Source organism: Gastrolobium bilobum, unplaced genomic scaffold (assembly GCF_033153095.1).
Source record: "Gastrolobium bilobum isolate Gb01-03AN ecotype WA unplaced genomic scaffold, APGP_CSIRO_Gbil_v1 utg18832, whole genome shotgun sequence".
Classification (NCBI taxonomy): domain Eukaryota; kingdom Viridiplantae; phylum Streptophyta; class Magnoliopsida; order Fabales; family Fabaceae; genus Gastrolobium; species Gastrolobium bilobum.
Window position 1 is genome coordinate 304,595 of NW_026898189.1, and position 16,736 is coordinate 321,330.

The window sequence follows — 16,736 nt, forward strand, 5'->3', positions numbered from 1 at the left end:
TTATAAATTAATAAAAAGATATAAATTACTTCATTTAAAGGGAAATATTTTTTTATGTTATAGGAAAATAATTACTTTATGTTGTAAAAATAAAATTATAAGTAGGACTCACGGATAAAAAAAAGAGAAAAAAAGAGTAATGAGATTCACCCCTATTTTATACGTGTAGAAAAATTATTTATCTCATTTAAAATAAAATAAATATAACCAACGTTTCAAGCTACAAATCATTTCTCCATAAAAAAGAGAGAGTATTCTATGCATTTCTGGACAATACTACCCTCCTTTGAGGTAAATGTTAAAACTACATAAGCAAGAAGCAAGTTCCGTCTCTCTCTCTCTCTCTCACACACACACTCTCTCTGCTGTGTTGATCGTTTGTACAACCCTTATCTGTGTTTTCCAATTGCATGCGGAGCTGGGTTTTTCTAGGTTTTCAATAAGCTGAGCCTGAGGTGAGTCACACGTTTCTTTTATTTATTTATTACATTTTCTAATTTGAGTCGATGGGTTTCGTAAATTTCTCGTCTTGAGTTTGGATTCTGTTAAATCTAGAACTGGGGGTCAATTCGGATTTTTCTATGTTAACTTACCGTGCATTTTGTGGGTGTGCGTCAGAATCTCGTCTTTCTGAAATTTTGGGATTGGGTGAGAGGCGTTGAGAAAATCAATTTCAACTTTTTTTATTTTTTGGTTATTGCAATGTGGTTGAAGATTTTGTCATTGTTGGGAAGTGAAAATTGTGATTCGCCTCTTGTATCTCTGACTGGTGTGCTTTTTCTAATGCGTTTAAATTATCTTGTCTTATGTTGTTTGTGGCATGACACAAAACTGGCTTCTTTATAGATGAGTTCAGAGGGTTATATAATATTACTGGAAAAACTGGAAGTGAGTTGAATCGAAATAAATTCAACATCACTTGGATTTGTAACAATATTGTAGCTCCAACTTTTAAGACTCTGGAGCTTGTCTAGCTTTTGAATTTTCTTGTAAGCATAATTGCCAATATGTTTTGCGGTTATGCCTCATTCCGTTTGTGTATTGCTCCATCAGTGTTAGGTTCTTTCACTCAGTTAGGAATTCTTGGCGTATATAAACTTGCATCCTTCATTTTCTGTTTGGAGAGAATCAGAGAGAAAATGAGAAGAGAGATTGTGTTTTGTGAAATGTATGACTCGTAAGTAATTGAAGTAACAGTACACTGGAAGGAGATGAAAGATTTTTTTTTTTCTCTGTACCAACTTTTGAGTACTTTAGAAATCAGATGAATTCTTATGTGGTATGTGCTTAAGATTTATAACTTCAAAATTATTATTCTGCATTAAGTTTGTATTGGTCTCATCAGTTGTCTTATATTACCTGATTACCGCGAAATATTTAATTAAGAAATCTGGTGTTTAGATTTTGTCGAATTTATGAATACCCTAAAATATTCCAACAGAGGGTTGTTATAAATCTGGTCTCATCAGTTTTGCCAGGTGAAGAAAATGATTCTCAGAAAGCAGTACCGATGCATACACTCAGTTAGCTGTCAATGCACTATAGGGCATTTAAGTGAAGAAGTGATATTCTTAGTATTTCACCATTTAAATTGGAATCCCAAGCTAATTGCTACTCTGTCATGTGTGTGCAAATGGTTTGATGATTTTGCCAAGCGAGTTCTGTGGAAAGAGTTTTGTAGAACAAGAACTCCAAAGATGATGCTTGATCTGCAATCTAGTGGTAGTCACAGCGTTGATGGGAACTGGAGAGCCCTAGGGAAGCTGCTTATATACTGTTCAGGATGCAAAAAAGGTGGCTTGTTCAATAGCACTCATATCCCTGGTCATTTTGTTTATCAGACTCGATTTTCTAGAACTTCAGGAAGGAGCTTTCTTTTGCCACAATGTAGAACTGATGTTTTATATGTGTGTGATCCTTGTGAGCATCTTGACCAAGGTGAAGAAGGAGATATAGGATTCTTCCGTGGAGTTTTTAGGTCATTTTCAACTTCGAAGGTCAGGAAGATGCTTATTAAGAAAAGTGCCAAGCTCCATCCAACAGAAGTGTGCCCTTATTGTAAGGCAAAGTTATGGAGCATGCTACAAGCCAAAATGATCCCTCAAAGTGCTAGTTGCAGGTTGGGTTCCTATGAAGATTGTGTCGAGTATTATGTATGCCTAAACGGTCACATGCTTGGGATCTGCACCCTATTACCATTGTCTGATTCAGAAGGAGCATCTGAGTTGGAGTAATATAAATGATTCAATGGTATTATTTCCTTGTATCTGGGAAACCATAACTTTCTCTCCTGTTTATGATTTCCTTTTTTATTTAAATATAAAATGAAAATTAATGCTGGAAATCTTTTGTACATAGAAAGATGATTTTAATCTTACTTTCCATTATCTAAATTGATGTGATTTGTTTTGATCAAATAATGCCAACTCAACATATTAACGACGAAAATGAATTTTTTCCTCTTATCTTGTTTACTGTTTATAAATCTCATTGATTTTTTTTTTTTATTTGTGAACATCATCAATGATTTCAAACAAAATATCAAGGTAGTTGAATTAAACAGAAACATTTTGAGCATTCAAATGATTATCTTATCACCTATTTATTATAATTTATAAAAGTAGCCATTCTTTCATCTAAAAAGAAGAAGAAAGTTTAGCTTCTTTCCAATTTTGATTTAGATCTCTTTTCTCGCAAAGAAGTCTCGTTAAGTTTTTTAATTTATTATAATTTATAAAAGTAACTATTCCTTGCAAATCTTTATACATTATCATCATCTATTTTTTATGATATAAATATTTTCTTTCTCTCAAAAGTATGATTGATTATTTTAATTGATTTTTCTGAATAATTTTAAATGGAATAATAATTAGTAAAAGCATCAAAATATAAAAAGTTTTGTTAAAAATATACATTTGGAAATAATGTAGGATAATATGAACACACAAGTAGTCTCGAATTTGAGTCTTGAGTATGTAAGTATATTAGAAATTTAGTAGGAAAAACTTTGCCTCCCTTATGGTCTATGGTCCTGTCTGACTCAATCAGATTAGTCGATTAATTGATGAACCAGTGAAAGAATTTCAAAAGAAATATATATATACATATAAAGACACACACACACACAAACACACGAGTCCACAACAATAAAATTTTAAAAAATATACATTCACAATACTGATACAACTCTTGCAAACAAAATTGAATGAAAGGACAGTATAACCATAAAAAATCATGTAGAAAAATTGTAACACCTTGTTCTAGAACTGGTTTGTTAACATTATGTATGACATTAGGCGCAGTTACAATCACAACAATTGAATTAAAGTACAGATAAACTTTTTCCTTTTTTATTTATAAATGTTTCTGTTTTAAATCAATTGCGTAATTAAAACAATTCCAATAACTTAATCATAATTTAAACTATGTGTGGAATACCTAATGTAATTTTATTTAGACCATATGTTACTACCATAGTGTGCCAAGTAGTCCCCTTAGACCAACAAGGCTTAAGAACTCATTTTTATAGTTATTCAACACTAAATACCTCCACTTTTTATTTACTTAAAGGAATTTTATACTACTTTTAAGGTCCTCATCTCCCAATATGTTGTAGATCTCTTTGTTAGCTACACGTGGGTTCAAACCGCGCTCAATTCGGAGCACCGTAGCTTAAGTTATGGGTAAAATACCAAAGTATAGTGAAATCTCCAGAACCGTGGCGCTTTTGGCCCCCACCAAATAGTGGGTTGGCGTTATCAGTGCCAAGTTAACAAACCGGTTCAAGAACAAGGTGTTACATTTTAGTGGTATCAGAGCAGGGCCTCTCTTCTAGTACGGTGTGGTTCGAGGACGAACCAACCTGAAGCTGGTGGGCGTGTAACATCCCGAGCGCTGACGAGGGCGGGGATTGATCACCGGTGCGCAAGGGCATAGACAAGGAGTGGCTCCTGACAGGCTTCCAACAGTGGGGGTATATGAATAAATCGAATTAACATCCGAAAGAAAGAGATTCCAGATACTGTGCTGGTATAGGACAGTACAGTTGAGGATGACTTATAAGAATTAATTTGTACTAACTATACTAACAAAACGCATATACTTTTCGGTAGCCCATAATGGAAGAACTCCATAGTTAAGCGTACTTGACTTGCAGTAATTCTGGGATGGGTGACCTCCTGGAAAGTTTCTCGAGAAATGTGCGAGTGAGGATAAAACATGCTGAAAAGTCATGTGTTAGTGTGTGGGGATAATCATTGATTCTTGAAGCGGCCGGGCTGAGGCGGACATTACAAAAACTAACTAATGAACCTAAATTGGAAGAGAGATATCTTATTTCAATGCCTTTGAATGTATTAAAAAATGATCACAAGTCATAAATTCGTGGACAAGCGAAAAACCAGCATGCCGTCAGTAGACACCACCACCTTCCAACAAAAAAGTTTAGTTTGCTCTTCAATAGATGACTTCCTTCACCTACTCATATTTTGATGGACTGGTATACTCGGTTCCATTGTCCAATGAAGTTACATCAGATGAAGCACTAGATGACATAGCACTACCTGCAGCAACAGCATTGTGATTGCTTTGATTTCTCCGAGGGTTGTTCGTTGCAGGGCTATGTCCCTCATCTGCTAGTTTTTTTATAAGGTTCATGATGGTTGGAATAAACTTGGTAGACAAGGATATGATTCCCGGAAGCTGAAAGAAAACATTAAGAGTACTAAACACATACAGCAAACACAGAGAAACAGTTGACAAAGAAAGGCATAGAAATTATACATAATTATGACTAGTGTACATAAACTGTAGATATAGTTTCAGTAAACCATTCCAGGCGTATATAAAACCTTAGGGGTCTGTTTTTCACTAGGTATCAATTCTAAATTTAAATGATAAATGCAAGTTATCAAGCATCCAAGTACGAGCATGCCCAAACGCCTAACTGTTTATTATCCCCTAACCCCCTTTTTTAAAACTAAAATCAATTACAATCCAGAAATGTCACATTTCATAAAAAAAACATTTAAGTAAATATTTTTCATCCAGTAAAATAAATGAGTTTTTAATCTTTCCTGAAGATGAATAATACCTAACCTGAAAATACCCCAACAGTTGAACCCTACTGAACATATATAGCTGCTCATTAGCTGAACTAGTTAATGCTTGTTAAAGTTCAGAACCAAACTCAATAAACAGGCTAGAAAAACCTAACAACAATCATAAATTTTAGGGAATGAACAACAAATCATAAAGATACTCACAGCTCCATGGCGAAATTCACCCTTAATGTCAAGCTGCGCCCAAAGGGCTTTAATGAGAAGAAAACCAACAAAGATGACACCCAAATACAAGGGATTTCTGTCATAAAGAATAAGAAACTTGGGTGAGACCATTTAAATAATCTGACAAAAGTAAAGAAATTTCCTTGGGTTTGTGCTTTAAGCAACATTTTTATGTTCTTGAAAATGCAATCCAATAGTTAATATCAAACACATTATAGAAGGCTGCCCTGGTACCCTTCCTTTTCATGAGGGTACCGATAGTCCTTAACAATTTATATTCTAAAAACCATTTGCTTTTTTATACTCTTCAACTATTAGGTATTGTTGAGATATATAAAATCATTAATGTAACCTCACCCAACAGCTTAAGCTTTTGGGTTGAATTGGTTCTTTACATGGTATCAGAGCCTCGTGTCCCGGGTTCGATTCTCGCCGCCCCCCACTTTTTTTCAAGTGGAATTTCTTTGTTCGCACAGGTAGGTGGGCCTGTGCATTGTCCACCCTTCAAGCCCAGTGGGCCCTCGTGTGAGGAGGCGTGTTGAAATATATAAAATCATTAATGTAACCTCATCCAACAGCTTAAGCTTTTGGGTTGAATTGGTTCTTTACAGGTATTAATAATGTAGGCTCTTTCGTATTTTGCAAATGTTAAATCTGTCCAGTGTGTTTGGAGCACTTTCATATATGTCATTCCAGAGGTTTTGGGAGAAGTATAGAGGGAAAAGCCCTTAGGCAGTTTGCAATATATGCTGTTAATTGATCACATGGTTGGACAACAAAGGAAGAATTTACAAAGATAAGTTTTAGCTCTGTGTTTTTAATGAGATAAAGTGGTCTTTTTGGCCTCATGGTGCTCACCCAATGATTATGCTAAAGGGTTTCAACGGAGAACATGCAGAAAATTCCTTACGAACAAAGGAGATAGATGGAGAGTTACCAGCAAATAAAAACAGAGACTTAGGGCTTGTTTGAAATCCATTTTCAAAAACAGTTTTTTGATTTTTACAACAAAAAAACCCGTTTGATAAGGCCTGTTTTGTAAAACAACATTAAAAAATTGTAACTGTTTTTTTGTTTTTAGAATCAAATTTAGAGAACATGTCTGAGTTGTTTTTGTTTTCTATTTTGGTTTTTAACTTTCAAAACAAAAAAAGCATAGAAAACAACTGTTTTCATAACTATTCTACAAAACAGTTTTAAGAATAAAAAAATGAGAACACAATCAAACAAGATGGTCTGTTTGATTGTGTTTTGTGTCTTTTTTTTTTGTTCTTAAAACTGTTTTGTAGAATAATTAATGAAATAAGTGTTTTCTATGTTGTTTGTCTTGAAAGTTAAAAGCCAAAACACAAAACAAAAACAACATTTCTCAAAATTTGATTCTAAAAACAAAAAACAGTTACAATTTTCAAAACTTTATTTACAAAACAAGCCTTATCAAAGAAGTTTTTTTGTTCTAAAAATTAAAAAATTGTTTTTAGAAACACTATTCAAACAGGCCCTTAATTCTTCTAAAGGAAAAAATTAGAAAGATCTGAGATATGTTGACATGCACCTTAGAAGTGTCATAAATTCATTAAATCCCAGAATAACCAAAGCAACGATTGCCCATGGTGGGGGTAACCAATTGCTATTACGATTGTTAGCCTCCTGAAAATTAAAAAGAAATTACATCATCAATAAGTAAAAATTAGTAAAATGCTTTATCAAAGTAACAAAATTGAAAATGCCCATATAATATGCATCCATGATGTTTATCAAACTAAGTATATTCACTTGTCAGAAAATCATTATGAAATATTTATAGATGGACCTAAACAAGACCTCAAAAAAGCAGTCTTTTGGACCAAGTCAACAATTTTATGAATGCAGGAAACATACAAAGTGAAAACAATGAATATATCCTAGCACCATTTCTTCAATACAATAAAATTAGATGACTTCAGCTACAAGTTTAAAATAGGTAATAGTCAAAAGAAATTCACAGGATTTATATATTTATAATTTTGTCATTATAATTTTCTTATGCATAGAGGAACCTTGAAAATCATTAAAAAAAGGCAAAATATCATGCCTGTGCAGAAATGGCTTGAGAGACACTAAATTCTGTCTCCATCTTGAATTGCCTCCACAAAGATTTGCACTGGACAGGTGTGATCAATGTTTTAGAGGATGGTACCTACAAAGAAAATTTACTCAGAAAAACCGATCAGTTTTGAAGGATAGAAAATGTTCTCCAATCATAAGAACAAGCAAAAAAATCAAAACACAACGTTGTTTAGCCTAAAATATATATTAATCAATTCAAAAGACAATCCTAATTAATTTTCTCTGCATTTTGTTTGCAGACATAAGCATCCTGAAGGATTTAATGACAAAGTTATACTTATACTTATTAAAAATTAAATTAAGATTCTTGCAACAATTAATTTTCTGGGTATCAACATAACTTTACATCCAATCAGAACACCCCCTATGAAAATGAGTAAACAATTTAATAATACATTTGTTGTTAGGAAGCGCACTAAGGTGTACCACAGGAAGGGGATGTACGGGATCAGAACCCAGAGTCATTCAGTCTATGTGAATACTGAAGTTGAGGGAAATAACCACTTGCTCATGTGGCAGGGGGAAAGAATGTAATGGAAGAGGATCTGTTAGAGGAAGAGGGAATAGAAGGGGAGGGAGGGAATGAGGGAACGCAAGGAATTATTGAGTGAGGAAAGGGACAGAAGCACTCTTGAACAGCCTGGGTTATCTGCATTTTCTTTCCGCTTTATGTTAATTTCTGTTTTTGTTTCTGTAATTTCCCACTGGTTCTGATATCACTTTGATATCAGATCAGGGTAAGAGATATACAAGTTAATTCTCTGTTTGTGTAGCATTTCTGATCCAGATCCTATCATTTATCAAATAGAAATCAGCAACAATAAAATGCACCTGTTCCCAAGTGCTCGAAGCCAGTGGATCAGCTGCTGCGATGCTCCTATCTTTAACAGAACTGCTTGATGAATCCACCAATGCAATTGTTAATGTTTTCTCGATGTTATCGGGATCATCATCTTCATCCAAACGAATTACAGCCATTACAGACAGCAACTTCAAAGACTGCAAATGGTTAATTGTGGTTAGGAAGGTAGGCCAAATGCAATACAAATTCAGGTAACAAAATGTGAATCTTAATTATGTCATACTGCAGAGCGGGCAGTCTTGGTAATGGCTCGAATATCTTCCTTTCCCGTCCAAATACGAGGCATTGAATCAGAATCATGACTAAATATTGTCATAAACCTGCTTTAAATTTAAGGTAAGTGCCTCTAGAGTAAAACTTAACAAGTCAAATTAGATGTTGCAGAAGGTTCATACCTGTCCTTCATACGGATTACAACTCTTCCAGCTTCTTCCCTAGTCTTTGCTTCTATCACACCCTTACCATAATCCAGTAAACTCACAATCATGTTCTTTCTTGTTTGTTCATCCATATCAAATCTGCCAAGTGAAGCAGAGAACCCAGAAACAGCTGATTCTGTCTCACGATTAAGAAGTTTCCTTATTGATGGCCAAGTATCACCATTAGCTCCATCCAAAAGAGTTACAACAGGTCCAGACAAGGCCTCCTTCAGTTTTTCCTGCAAGGGTACTGCAGGAAGTTAGCCTGTCAACTATAGAAACATAGCAACTGACACACCTGCCACAAAATCTCATAAAACTACATACCTTAATCTCTGTAGCCACTAAGCATGAAAAGTTTCATATAAATTTTGACTTGCCACTATTAACAGGTAAAATATTGACAAAAATAAATTGTATCAAACTATCAGTTAAACCCTTTTTCTCCTGGATAACTGTGTTATCAGTGGAAACTTTGGCTCAGTTCTAATTACATATTACCACCTAAAAAATTTCAACGTTGGTCTATTTGGCACAAAAATATAAAATCTGAAATATTACCATTGTTGTTGAGCTTGAACACACTGAACTAAGAATTTGTAAGACATGAATGATCGATGTTAGAATCGTACCTCATATGAGGAAGTAAGCTCTGATATCTTGGCTGCACGTACAGATGCAACATGTGCATCAATATCACGCTGCAGTTCCTCCCTGACTTTAGATGTATCCCAATTTGCTATTTCAATAACAACATCTGCAAGGATAATATGTGTCAGTGCATACTTGCAACAAATAAGTTCAACTCTCTGGCACCAGATTATTGGAATGAACGAAAAGCTAGCATTTCTTCTCTCAACACCAAATTAATAATTGTACGCAATCCACCTCATGCATATCCATTTCTTCCGAGCACTCTTTTCCTTTTCAAGAAATCATTACAATTTGAGCCTTTAACTTTAATCAATTGATGTCAAATGAAATAGGGTAGACAAACTTCCAAATACCTGCACATCCTTCATCAAACTGAGCCATAGACGACCTTATGCAATTATCAGAAGCAGCAGAAAATCCTTCACCTCCATTCAAAGCCTTGTCAAATGCTTCCTTGAACTTATCCAAAATTCCAGACCTAATATGTCCCAGTGCAATTTGGAAAGCTGGTTGGACGAGCTAACCAATTAAAAAGGCATTAGGGGAAATATAGGTAGTATCATAAATCTCAATTATCACAAATCTCCAAAAGCATTTGTGTGTGTGCGTGTTGGGGGGGGGGGGGGGGGGGGGGATAGACACGAATAATAATCCAATATCTTAAATAGTCTGTCTTAATTCAATATAATTTTTGTTCCTCTTTCAATAATCAATGATTCATTTAAGTTTATGAAAAAAAAAAAGGTCAAACAACTATGATAGCACAAGAATGAAGTTAAGAAGAATTACTTGCAACAATTTTTCGTGAAGCTGCTTTTGTTTAGCAGATCTCACACCTTCATCAAAATAAGTGGCTTCAACATCATACCTAGATTTAAAGAAAATAGTTCAATATAACTTCAGTCCACATCAATCCATTTTCATATAATGTTCCTGCAACATGCAACATTAATATAGCAAACTTTTGAGATTCGATCTTAAACTACAGTTTCCTTTCAAAGTATCAGTATTTCACCAGTATGAGAAAGTAAGGGAAAATGAGAGAAAGTGAGGGAAAACGTTGAGAGAGAGAGAATCGAAAGAGACCCATTCTGTTATTGAGTGAGAATCAATTAACCAACTACAAGGAGAGCTATTGAGCTCTATTTATAGAACTAAAGCTGACTCAGCAATGAGTTAGCATCACTAACAGAATTCTAACCATCTAACTAACTGGTACAAGTGAAATAATCTGCTACATCAGAAAAATAGAGATAGACTACAACAGATACAACAGAGTGAATGCTATAGCTAATAAGATACAACAGACTAAATGCTATAGCTAATAAGATACAACAGACTAAATGCTATAGCTAATACAAAGTTTACACATAACATCATAGGAAGCAATAAAACTGCCCTTGAATGTACAAAGCCATGAGGTAAGTAACCATAACACCATTTTCAGTAACTTCTCTAGGGATAGGAAAGAGAAACTGTAAAAGCATCAAATGGTGTTACTGTGTTACACGGGAAACCAGGAAAACTATAAACAGCAGGTAAAATAACTAACAAAAAAAATTGAATAGATCATTTTGATAAAATTCCATTCATGCAATTAATCCCCATCCTCCTTCCACAACCTTTGTTGTAAATATTGGGATTTATACTTTGTAATTGATTTTGATTTGGATTTGATTCTACTTTAGGTAGATTAGTTTCCCTATTTAAGCCTTAAATTAGGAAAGTAATTATTTGGGTTTATTCCCATTAGGCTTTATATATGTACAAGACAAAGTACGTAATAATATTCAAAAAAAATTCATATACCTTGAACAAGAAAAAACATTCCTCTCTCATGGCATCATTCCTTATTTTCTCTTTTTTTTTTTTTTTAAAAGGAGATGATCTCTTATCCTCCTAACTCTTTGTAATCATCTTCTCTTAATCTTAATCAATTTCTTCCTTACAAAAAAATAATAATAATAATAAAAAAAAAAAATTATTAAGGAAAATGTGAGGATCTAATCAACGGGGTTGAGACAAAATATTACCCCCAAAAAAAATGTCTAAAGCTAACAAAGTTAGCAGAGAGCTTAAAATATAGCATTTACATGGTATTCAATAACCGAGCCACAAACAATATAGATGTCATATAAAATTAGCTTTACTCACTCTGAAAGACAAGCATCGAGGAGTGCATTGAGCTTTTTCCCAAATCCAGAAACAGGTCCAGATTGCACAGCCTCTTCCAACTGACACCAGTCCTGAGTGGTAATTATAAAGTAATGTCCATGGTGTCCATAATTAAGACTGTCAAGTGTTGGATGACTATACAAAAAGATATACATATACCTCATTTGCAGCAAAAAGGGCATATTTCTCATTGGCAATTTCTTCACACCGTACAGTAGCAACCATGACCTACGAGTGAGTGGATCAGAAATAATTAATGAAATCAATATACATGTAAAATAAAAGCAGTATCAGCATGGCATATTACCTTGTGTGCAGGAAGGTCGAGATCCCTGTTCTCCTTGATGACTTTCCATATTTGCTGAGCACTAAAAGAAAAGCCTGAAGCAGGAACTACTCCACGTCGATCCCCCGCAAGCCCACCAGGAGCGATGGAATGATAGAATCGTTGCCTCAAGCTTGCAACCTACATTTAGAATTGTTGGAATTAACATCTTGTTTTGTTAGAATTAGTTACAATAGTTAATGTAGCATTGGAAAACAATAGGAACCTAGGAAATGACTTTCATATTATTTTCTTGTTATGGTAAATACCTACTGCTGAAATGAAGAGTACTACCAGTGGCTGAAAATATGAGAGAACATAGATTGAGGTGGTTTGGACACGTAATGAGAAGGCCCCTAAATCTCCCGTAAGAACAAAAATTTGTTACCAAAAGCTCAACACAAAGAAAGGTAGAGGTAGACCGAAACTTACTTGGGGAAAGGTAGTAAAGCAAGACTTAATGGATTGGGATATAGATTGGAGGACGATGTGCCTTAGAATGAAATGGAGAAAAGCTATAAGCATGGTGGAGGGTTAGACCCGTTGTTATTCCTATGTTCCAGACGGTCCCTTTTTAGTCTTTTTTCCTCTTCATCTCCCCCCTCTTCTTCTTTACCCCTTCTTTTATTACTTTTATATTCATATTTATATATATATGTATGTTATTACTATTTTATTTATTTCTTTTTTTTTTTTTTTTTTTTTTCAACCCTTTCGTATCTTTTATTTGGGTTCATCTACCACCGACCCCAATTAATTTGGGATAAAGGTGTTGTTGATGTTGATGTTGATGTTGGTAAATACTTACTGCTCTCACGGCCTTAATAAATATATACATATACGTGTGTGAGCGCGCGCGTGTAGTCTCACTCAAGTAATTTTTCACATTTTTCAAGTCTATCATCCTCCCTTCTAAGAAAAATTTATCAGAAGAACAAAAGATATATGAAAATTAGAGGTATTTATTAACTTGCAAATGGCTAACTCTTGTTATTCAATTTCCATCATGAAAGCCAAACTAATAGAATAATGTATGTTCATAGACTGAGACACATTGCTATTGTCACAGATGCAGATATGGGGATGCACATGGTCACACATGCTAATGATGGGTCATTCAATACCATTAACAAATAAACCTGAAAGAAGCTAGTGTGAAATTCATACCTGCTCCTTAAATTGCTCTTCCTTTTCTTCATAACTAGAAAGAGCAACAACTTCAACCTGCTCTCATGGTCAAGTGCAAACAATTACTATAACAGTCCAAAAAAAACTCTACTACGCATACGTGAACATTAGTAAGTTAAGTGATTCAAAAAGGAATGATGATCTTACATTGAAAAATTCACTTAGTGGGGTTTCCTTATGGGCCTGTGGCTTAGGAACAGAGTCCCATATCTACAGAGGAAAAAGTAGAGAAGTAAAGGTCAACAAAAAATTCAATACCAATTTAATAACATCATATAAAAATAAAAGCATTGCTTAACCTTTTGAATATCTTCTCGCAAAACAGGCTCTAAATTTTCAAGTGGTGTCTATAAAAGGAAAAGGTTAATGAACATAGTAAATAAAGATATACAGACACTTAAAAAATGAAAACAGGAAAATATTTAAATTTATTAAAACAAGCAGCAGAATCTTGCTTACACACCTTTGTTTTATCACGTATGACAAACAGCAATGTTGTTTTGCGCGGACTAAACAATCTCATCATTACCTGAAAGCAAATACCAGCATACAATTCGATAGATAGCAATTTTTAAGATTGGAGAATGCTGCTTGTAGTCAATAGGTTGTCGAATTCTACCTGAAACACAGTTTTTAAAAGAGGCTTATTTGCAGCTTGCTCACGGCCAATGTCATGACACCACCTTTACAAATATTGGAGAAGGAAAAAATCAGTTGCACAAAGAAAGAAGATTCAAATTGAAAAGCGTTAAAACAAGAAGTACAACAGTGACACACATTTAAAAATTTCTAGCATAAGTCTGTTATTAAAGATGTCTAAAGGAAGAAGAGACGAAAAAGAACTCACATGTTTATTAGCACTATATCAGAAACAGCCAAAGCAAATAGAGCACTCTGCTTTTCAAATGCAGTATCATCCTGCGAGAAAGACAATTTCAGTATAAAGGGGAAACAATCAAAGTGAGAAGTATCATTTCTCATTTCTCTTTGTTCAAATTTTTCCTAATGGAAGATAAATTACATGTTTGAATAACCAAAAATTCCTAAATAACTATCATTAACCCATCATAGTGCAAATGCAGGATTAGAAACATTATGGAGGACTGCATTCTTGTCACAACTTATGAAAAGTCAAAAATTTAATAAATCTGGAGGATAACTGAATCATCTCAGTTAAATTGGCTAAGAGAAAAAAGCATTACTTCACGAGAAAATGTTACCAGTAATATCATGAGAAAATAAGAACACAGCAAATTATAATAAAAAAGGTATAACATATTATGTTCCATTACTGATACATTGGAATATGTACATCCAAGATATAAAATAGAAATGCAAATGGCAATTGGCAATAGACTCTGGACCATGATCACAATGACCAAAGTGAGTTATGGTGGAAATAAACACCTCTCCACGTTCTCTTCCATCTGTACCCTCCAAATCCATCACAAGTGTACAAGGCTCTATACCAATACATCCAGCCATCCAAATTCCTTTGGTTGTTTGAGACCTGAAATCAAGTGCATCCCATTAGGTTACCACCTTGCTAATTGTGCAAGGTTGAGGTGAAATGTGGGAATTGCAAGAACATGCCTTCCCCTGAATGCATCCATCTCTCTGAAGTTGGTAAGAAACAAATTATTTAATAGGGTGCTCTTGCCTGCCCAGACCAAACAAGACAACAATTTAAATAATATAAATATGCTTCATTATGAACAGCATCCGTCATGCCTTGATAAATAATAATTACAAGAGGATAGAATAAAATGAATTATAAGACAAAATTCTCAGAGGAATTGAGAAAAGGACTGAAGAGACTGAGCGCAATCATTAGAAATCATCAGTATAGACAGATAATAAAGTCATAAATCTATATCAAAAACCAACTTTAAGTTATTGCTCACTTGTCAGTACCACATAAGGCACAAACATGAAACATCAATTTAATATTTCCGTCAATATTAATATACAATTACCCCCAGCATTCAGTATCAAGTAAATTATCTCAATAACATACAAATCTCAAGTTCAGAGACTGGTAAAAAGCGATCATAAAACCAATTAGCTCATGAAAAGAAGAAGAAACAATTGAGACTATAAAGGCGAGAAACCATACCACTACTTTGTGGACCCATGATAGAAACCACGGCATAGGAAAGCCCGCATTCGCCTAATTTAACCTCCTTCATGAAGTTTTCAATACCAGCAACATTGAATGTACCATCTCCATCAATAAGTTGAGTGGCACAAGAATTCTCAATCTTAGCTGGATAAGAAGATATACAATGGTAGTTGGTACTACAATTAGAAGCATAAAAACTTGTAGTACAGTTTTCAAGGATAACACTAATAGAGCAAATCAGGAAGATTAGGTGCCACTGCTGCATTGTACTTTGACATATAAACAAGGAGAAAGTTATATTTACAAACTCTTACAAACTACACTATGTTCTTGCAAAAAGTTATAAAAAAAAGTTGTAAACGGATCTTTCCCTTGTAAACAATAATGCTCTAATAGTTTTGCCATTCAAAACATGTCATGGATCAAAAGGTCAAGATTAATCAAATCAAACCAACACCAATAAATAACAAATTAATGTTCACTTGAAAACTGAAAAATGAATATTCAAAAAAAAAAAAAAACAGCTGAAAATGTCATTCTCCGTTATACTTGTTATACCCACCGGCACCATTAATATTTGATGACAACAATCGTAATAACCGAAAATTAGAAAAAAAGAGAAATTAACAAACGAAAAGCGAAAAGAGAAGTTACAATACAAGGTTATGATGAGTATATATATATATATATATATATATATATATACATATATAGAAAATGCATGAATGTAGGAATTGTCAGAGGCGTACCCATTTGCGTGATCGCGATACGAATTTGAAGCACAGAATGGTTAAGGGAGGGAGCGATCTCTCATCTCATTCTCAGAGGATCATTACCATTTACCATTATCATTGTCTCTCTGCCTTCATGGAATGGCCGTTGTCTCTCATCATGTCATACAAAACACAAATTTTATTTATTTTTTATTTTTTTTGTTTGTCAAAGATTTTCTCTTCTCTTTCTACTTTTTAGGGGAAAAAAAATTTCTTGCGTGTCGCTAATAAAAATATTTTTTATTGGACATTCTAATATAACGATATTGAAGATTGATAGAAATGAAAAAAAGAATAAGTAGGATAATCTATCCATTGTTAATACATATAATAATTAATTACGATCTAATAGTTGAATAAATAAAATCGATTTTTTATTGGATTACATAACAATATATAACATCACAAGAAAAATTTAAACTTCAGAGTTTTAAAAGTATAAAACCATATTTTATATTCCAAACCTCTGTAGGTGAATAGAATAAAATGGATGAAAAGTCTAGGAGAAAAAAAATGGAAGTGATGCGTGGTGAGGAAGGTGATTGACCATTTTATTCATCTTTTAAAACTAATATATTATTTTATTTATTTTCTCAAATTATATATCAACATGTATCTTCTTATATTATATATCAATTTATTCCTATTTGATTAAAATTTGAATAACTCTAATCCTTTACTTGACTTATTTACTCAAGTGTGGGTTAAATTTTAATTAAATTGGGACAAATTAATATATAATTTTAGAAGAGGGATAAATTAATATATTAATTTTAAAAAATAGATAAAGTGATAATTTTTTATTAAAATGAAGGTAAGATAGC

At 33.7% G+C, this 16,736-nt stretch overlaps 2 protein-coding genes across 3 annotated transcripts; one reads left to right on the forward strand and one right to left on the reverse strand.

The window, feature by feature from the left end:
- The first annotated feature begins 319 nt into the window (after positions 1-319).
- LOC133313699 (EID1-like F-box protein 2) lies at positions 320-2,336 on the forward strand. Of its 2 annotated transcripts, none has more exons than XM_061515104.1 (2): positions 320-455; positions 1,470-2,336. In XM_061515104.1, the coding sequence occupies exon 2, from the start codon at positions 1,488-1,490 to the stop codon at positions 2,232-2,234; it is 747 nt and encodes a 248-aa protein (XP_061371088.1). In that variant the 5' UTR covers positions 320-455; positions 1,470-1,487; the 3' UTR covers positions 2,235-2,336. The 2 variants fall into 2 exon arrangements, with proteins under 2 accessions (XP_061371088.1, XP_061371089.1); XM_061515105.1 differs by having other exon boundaries at positions 364-455; positions 1,479-2,336.
- Positions 2,337-4,476: 2,140 nt separating this feature from the next.
- On the reverse strand, positions 4,477-15,892 carry LOC133313710 (protein ROOT HAIR DEFECTIVE 3 homolog 1-like). Its single transcript, XM_061515118.1, has 23 exons — positions 15,889-15,892; positions 15,134-15,283; positions 14,611-14,677; positions 14,425-14,527; positions 13,865-13,935; positions 13,637-13,700; positions 13,481-13,546; positions 13,317-13,364; positions 13,165-13,227; positions 12,997-13,053; positions 11,812-11,970; positions 11,664-11,732; positions 11,484-11,575; positions 10,119-10,197; positions 9,683-9,848; positions 9,308-9,432; positions 8,652-8,914; positions 8,480-8,576; positions 8,226-8,393; positions 7,360-7,464; positions 6,841-6,935; positions 5,265-5,361; positions 4,477-4,701 (listed from the first exon to the last, which is right to left on the reverse strand). Exons 1-23 carry the CDS (start codon positions 15,890-15,892, stop codon positions 4,477-4,479), a joined length of 2,433 nt encoding a protein of 810 aa, XP_061371102.1.
- Between the last annotated feature and the right edge of the window lie 844 nt (positions 15,893-16,736).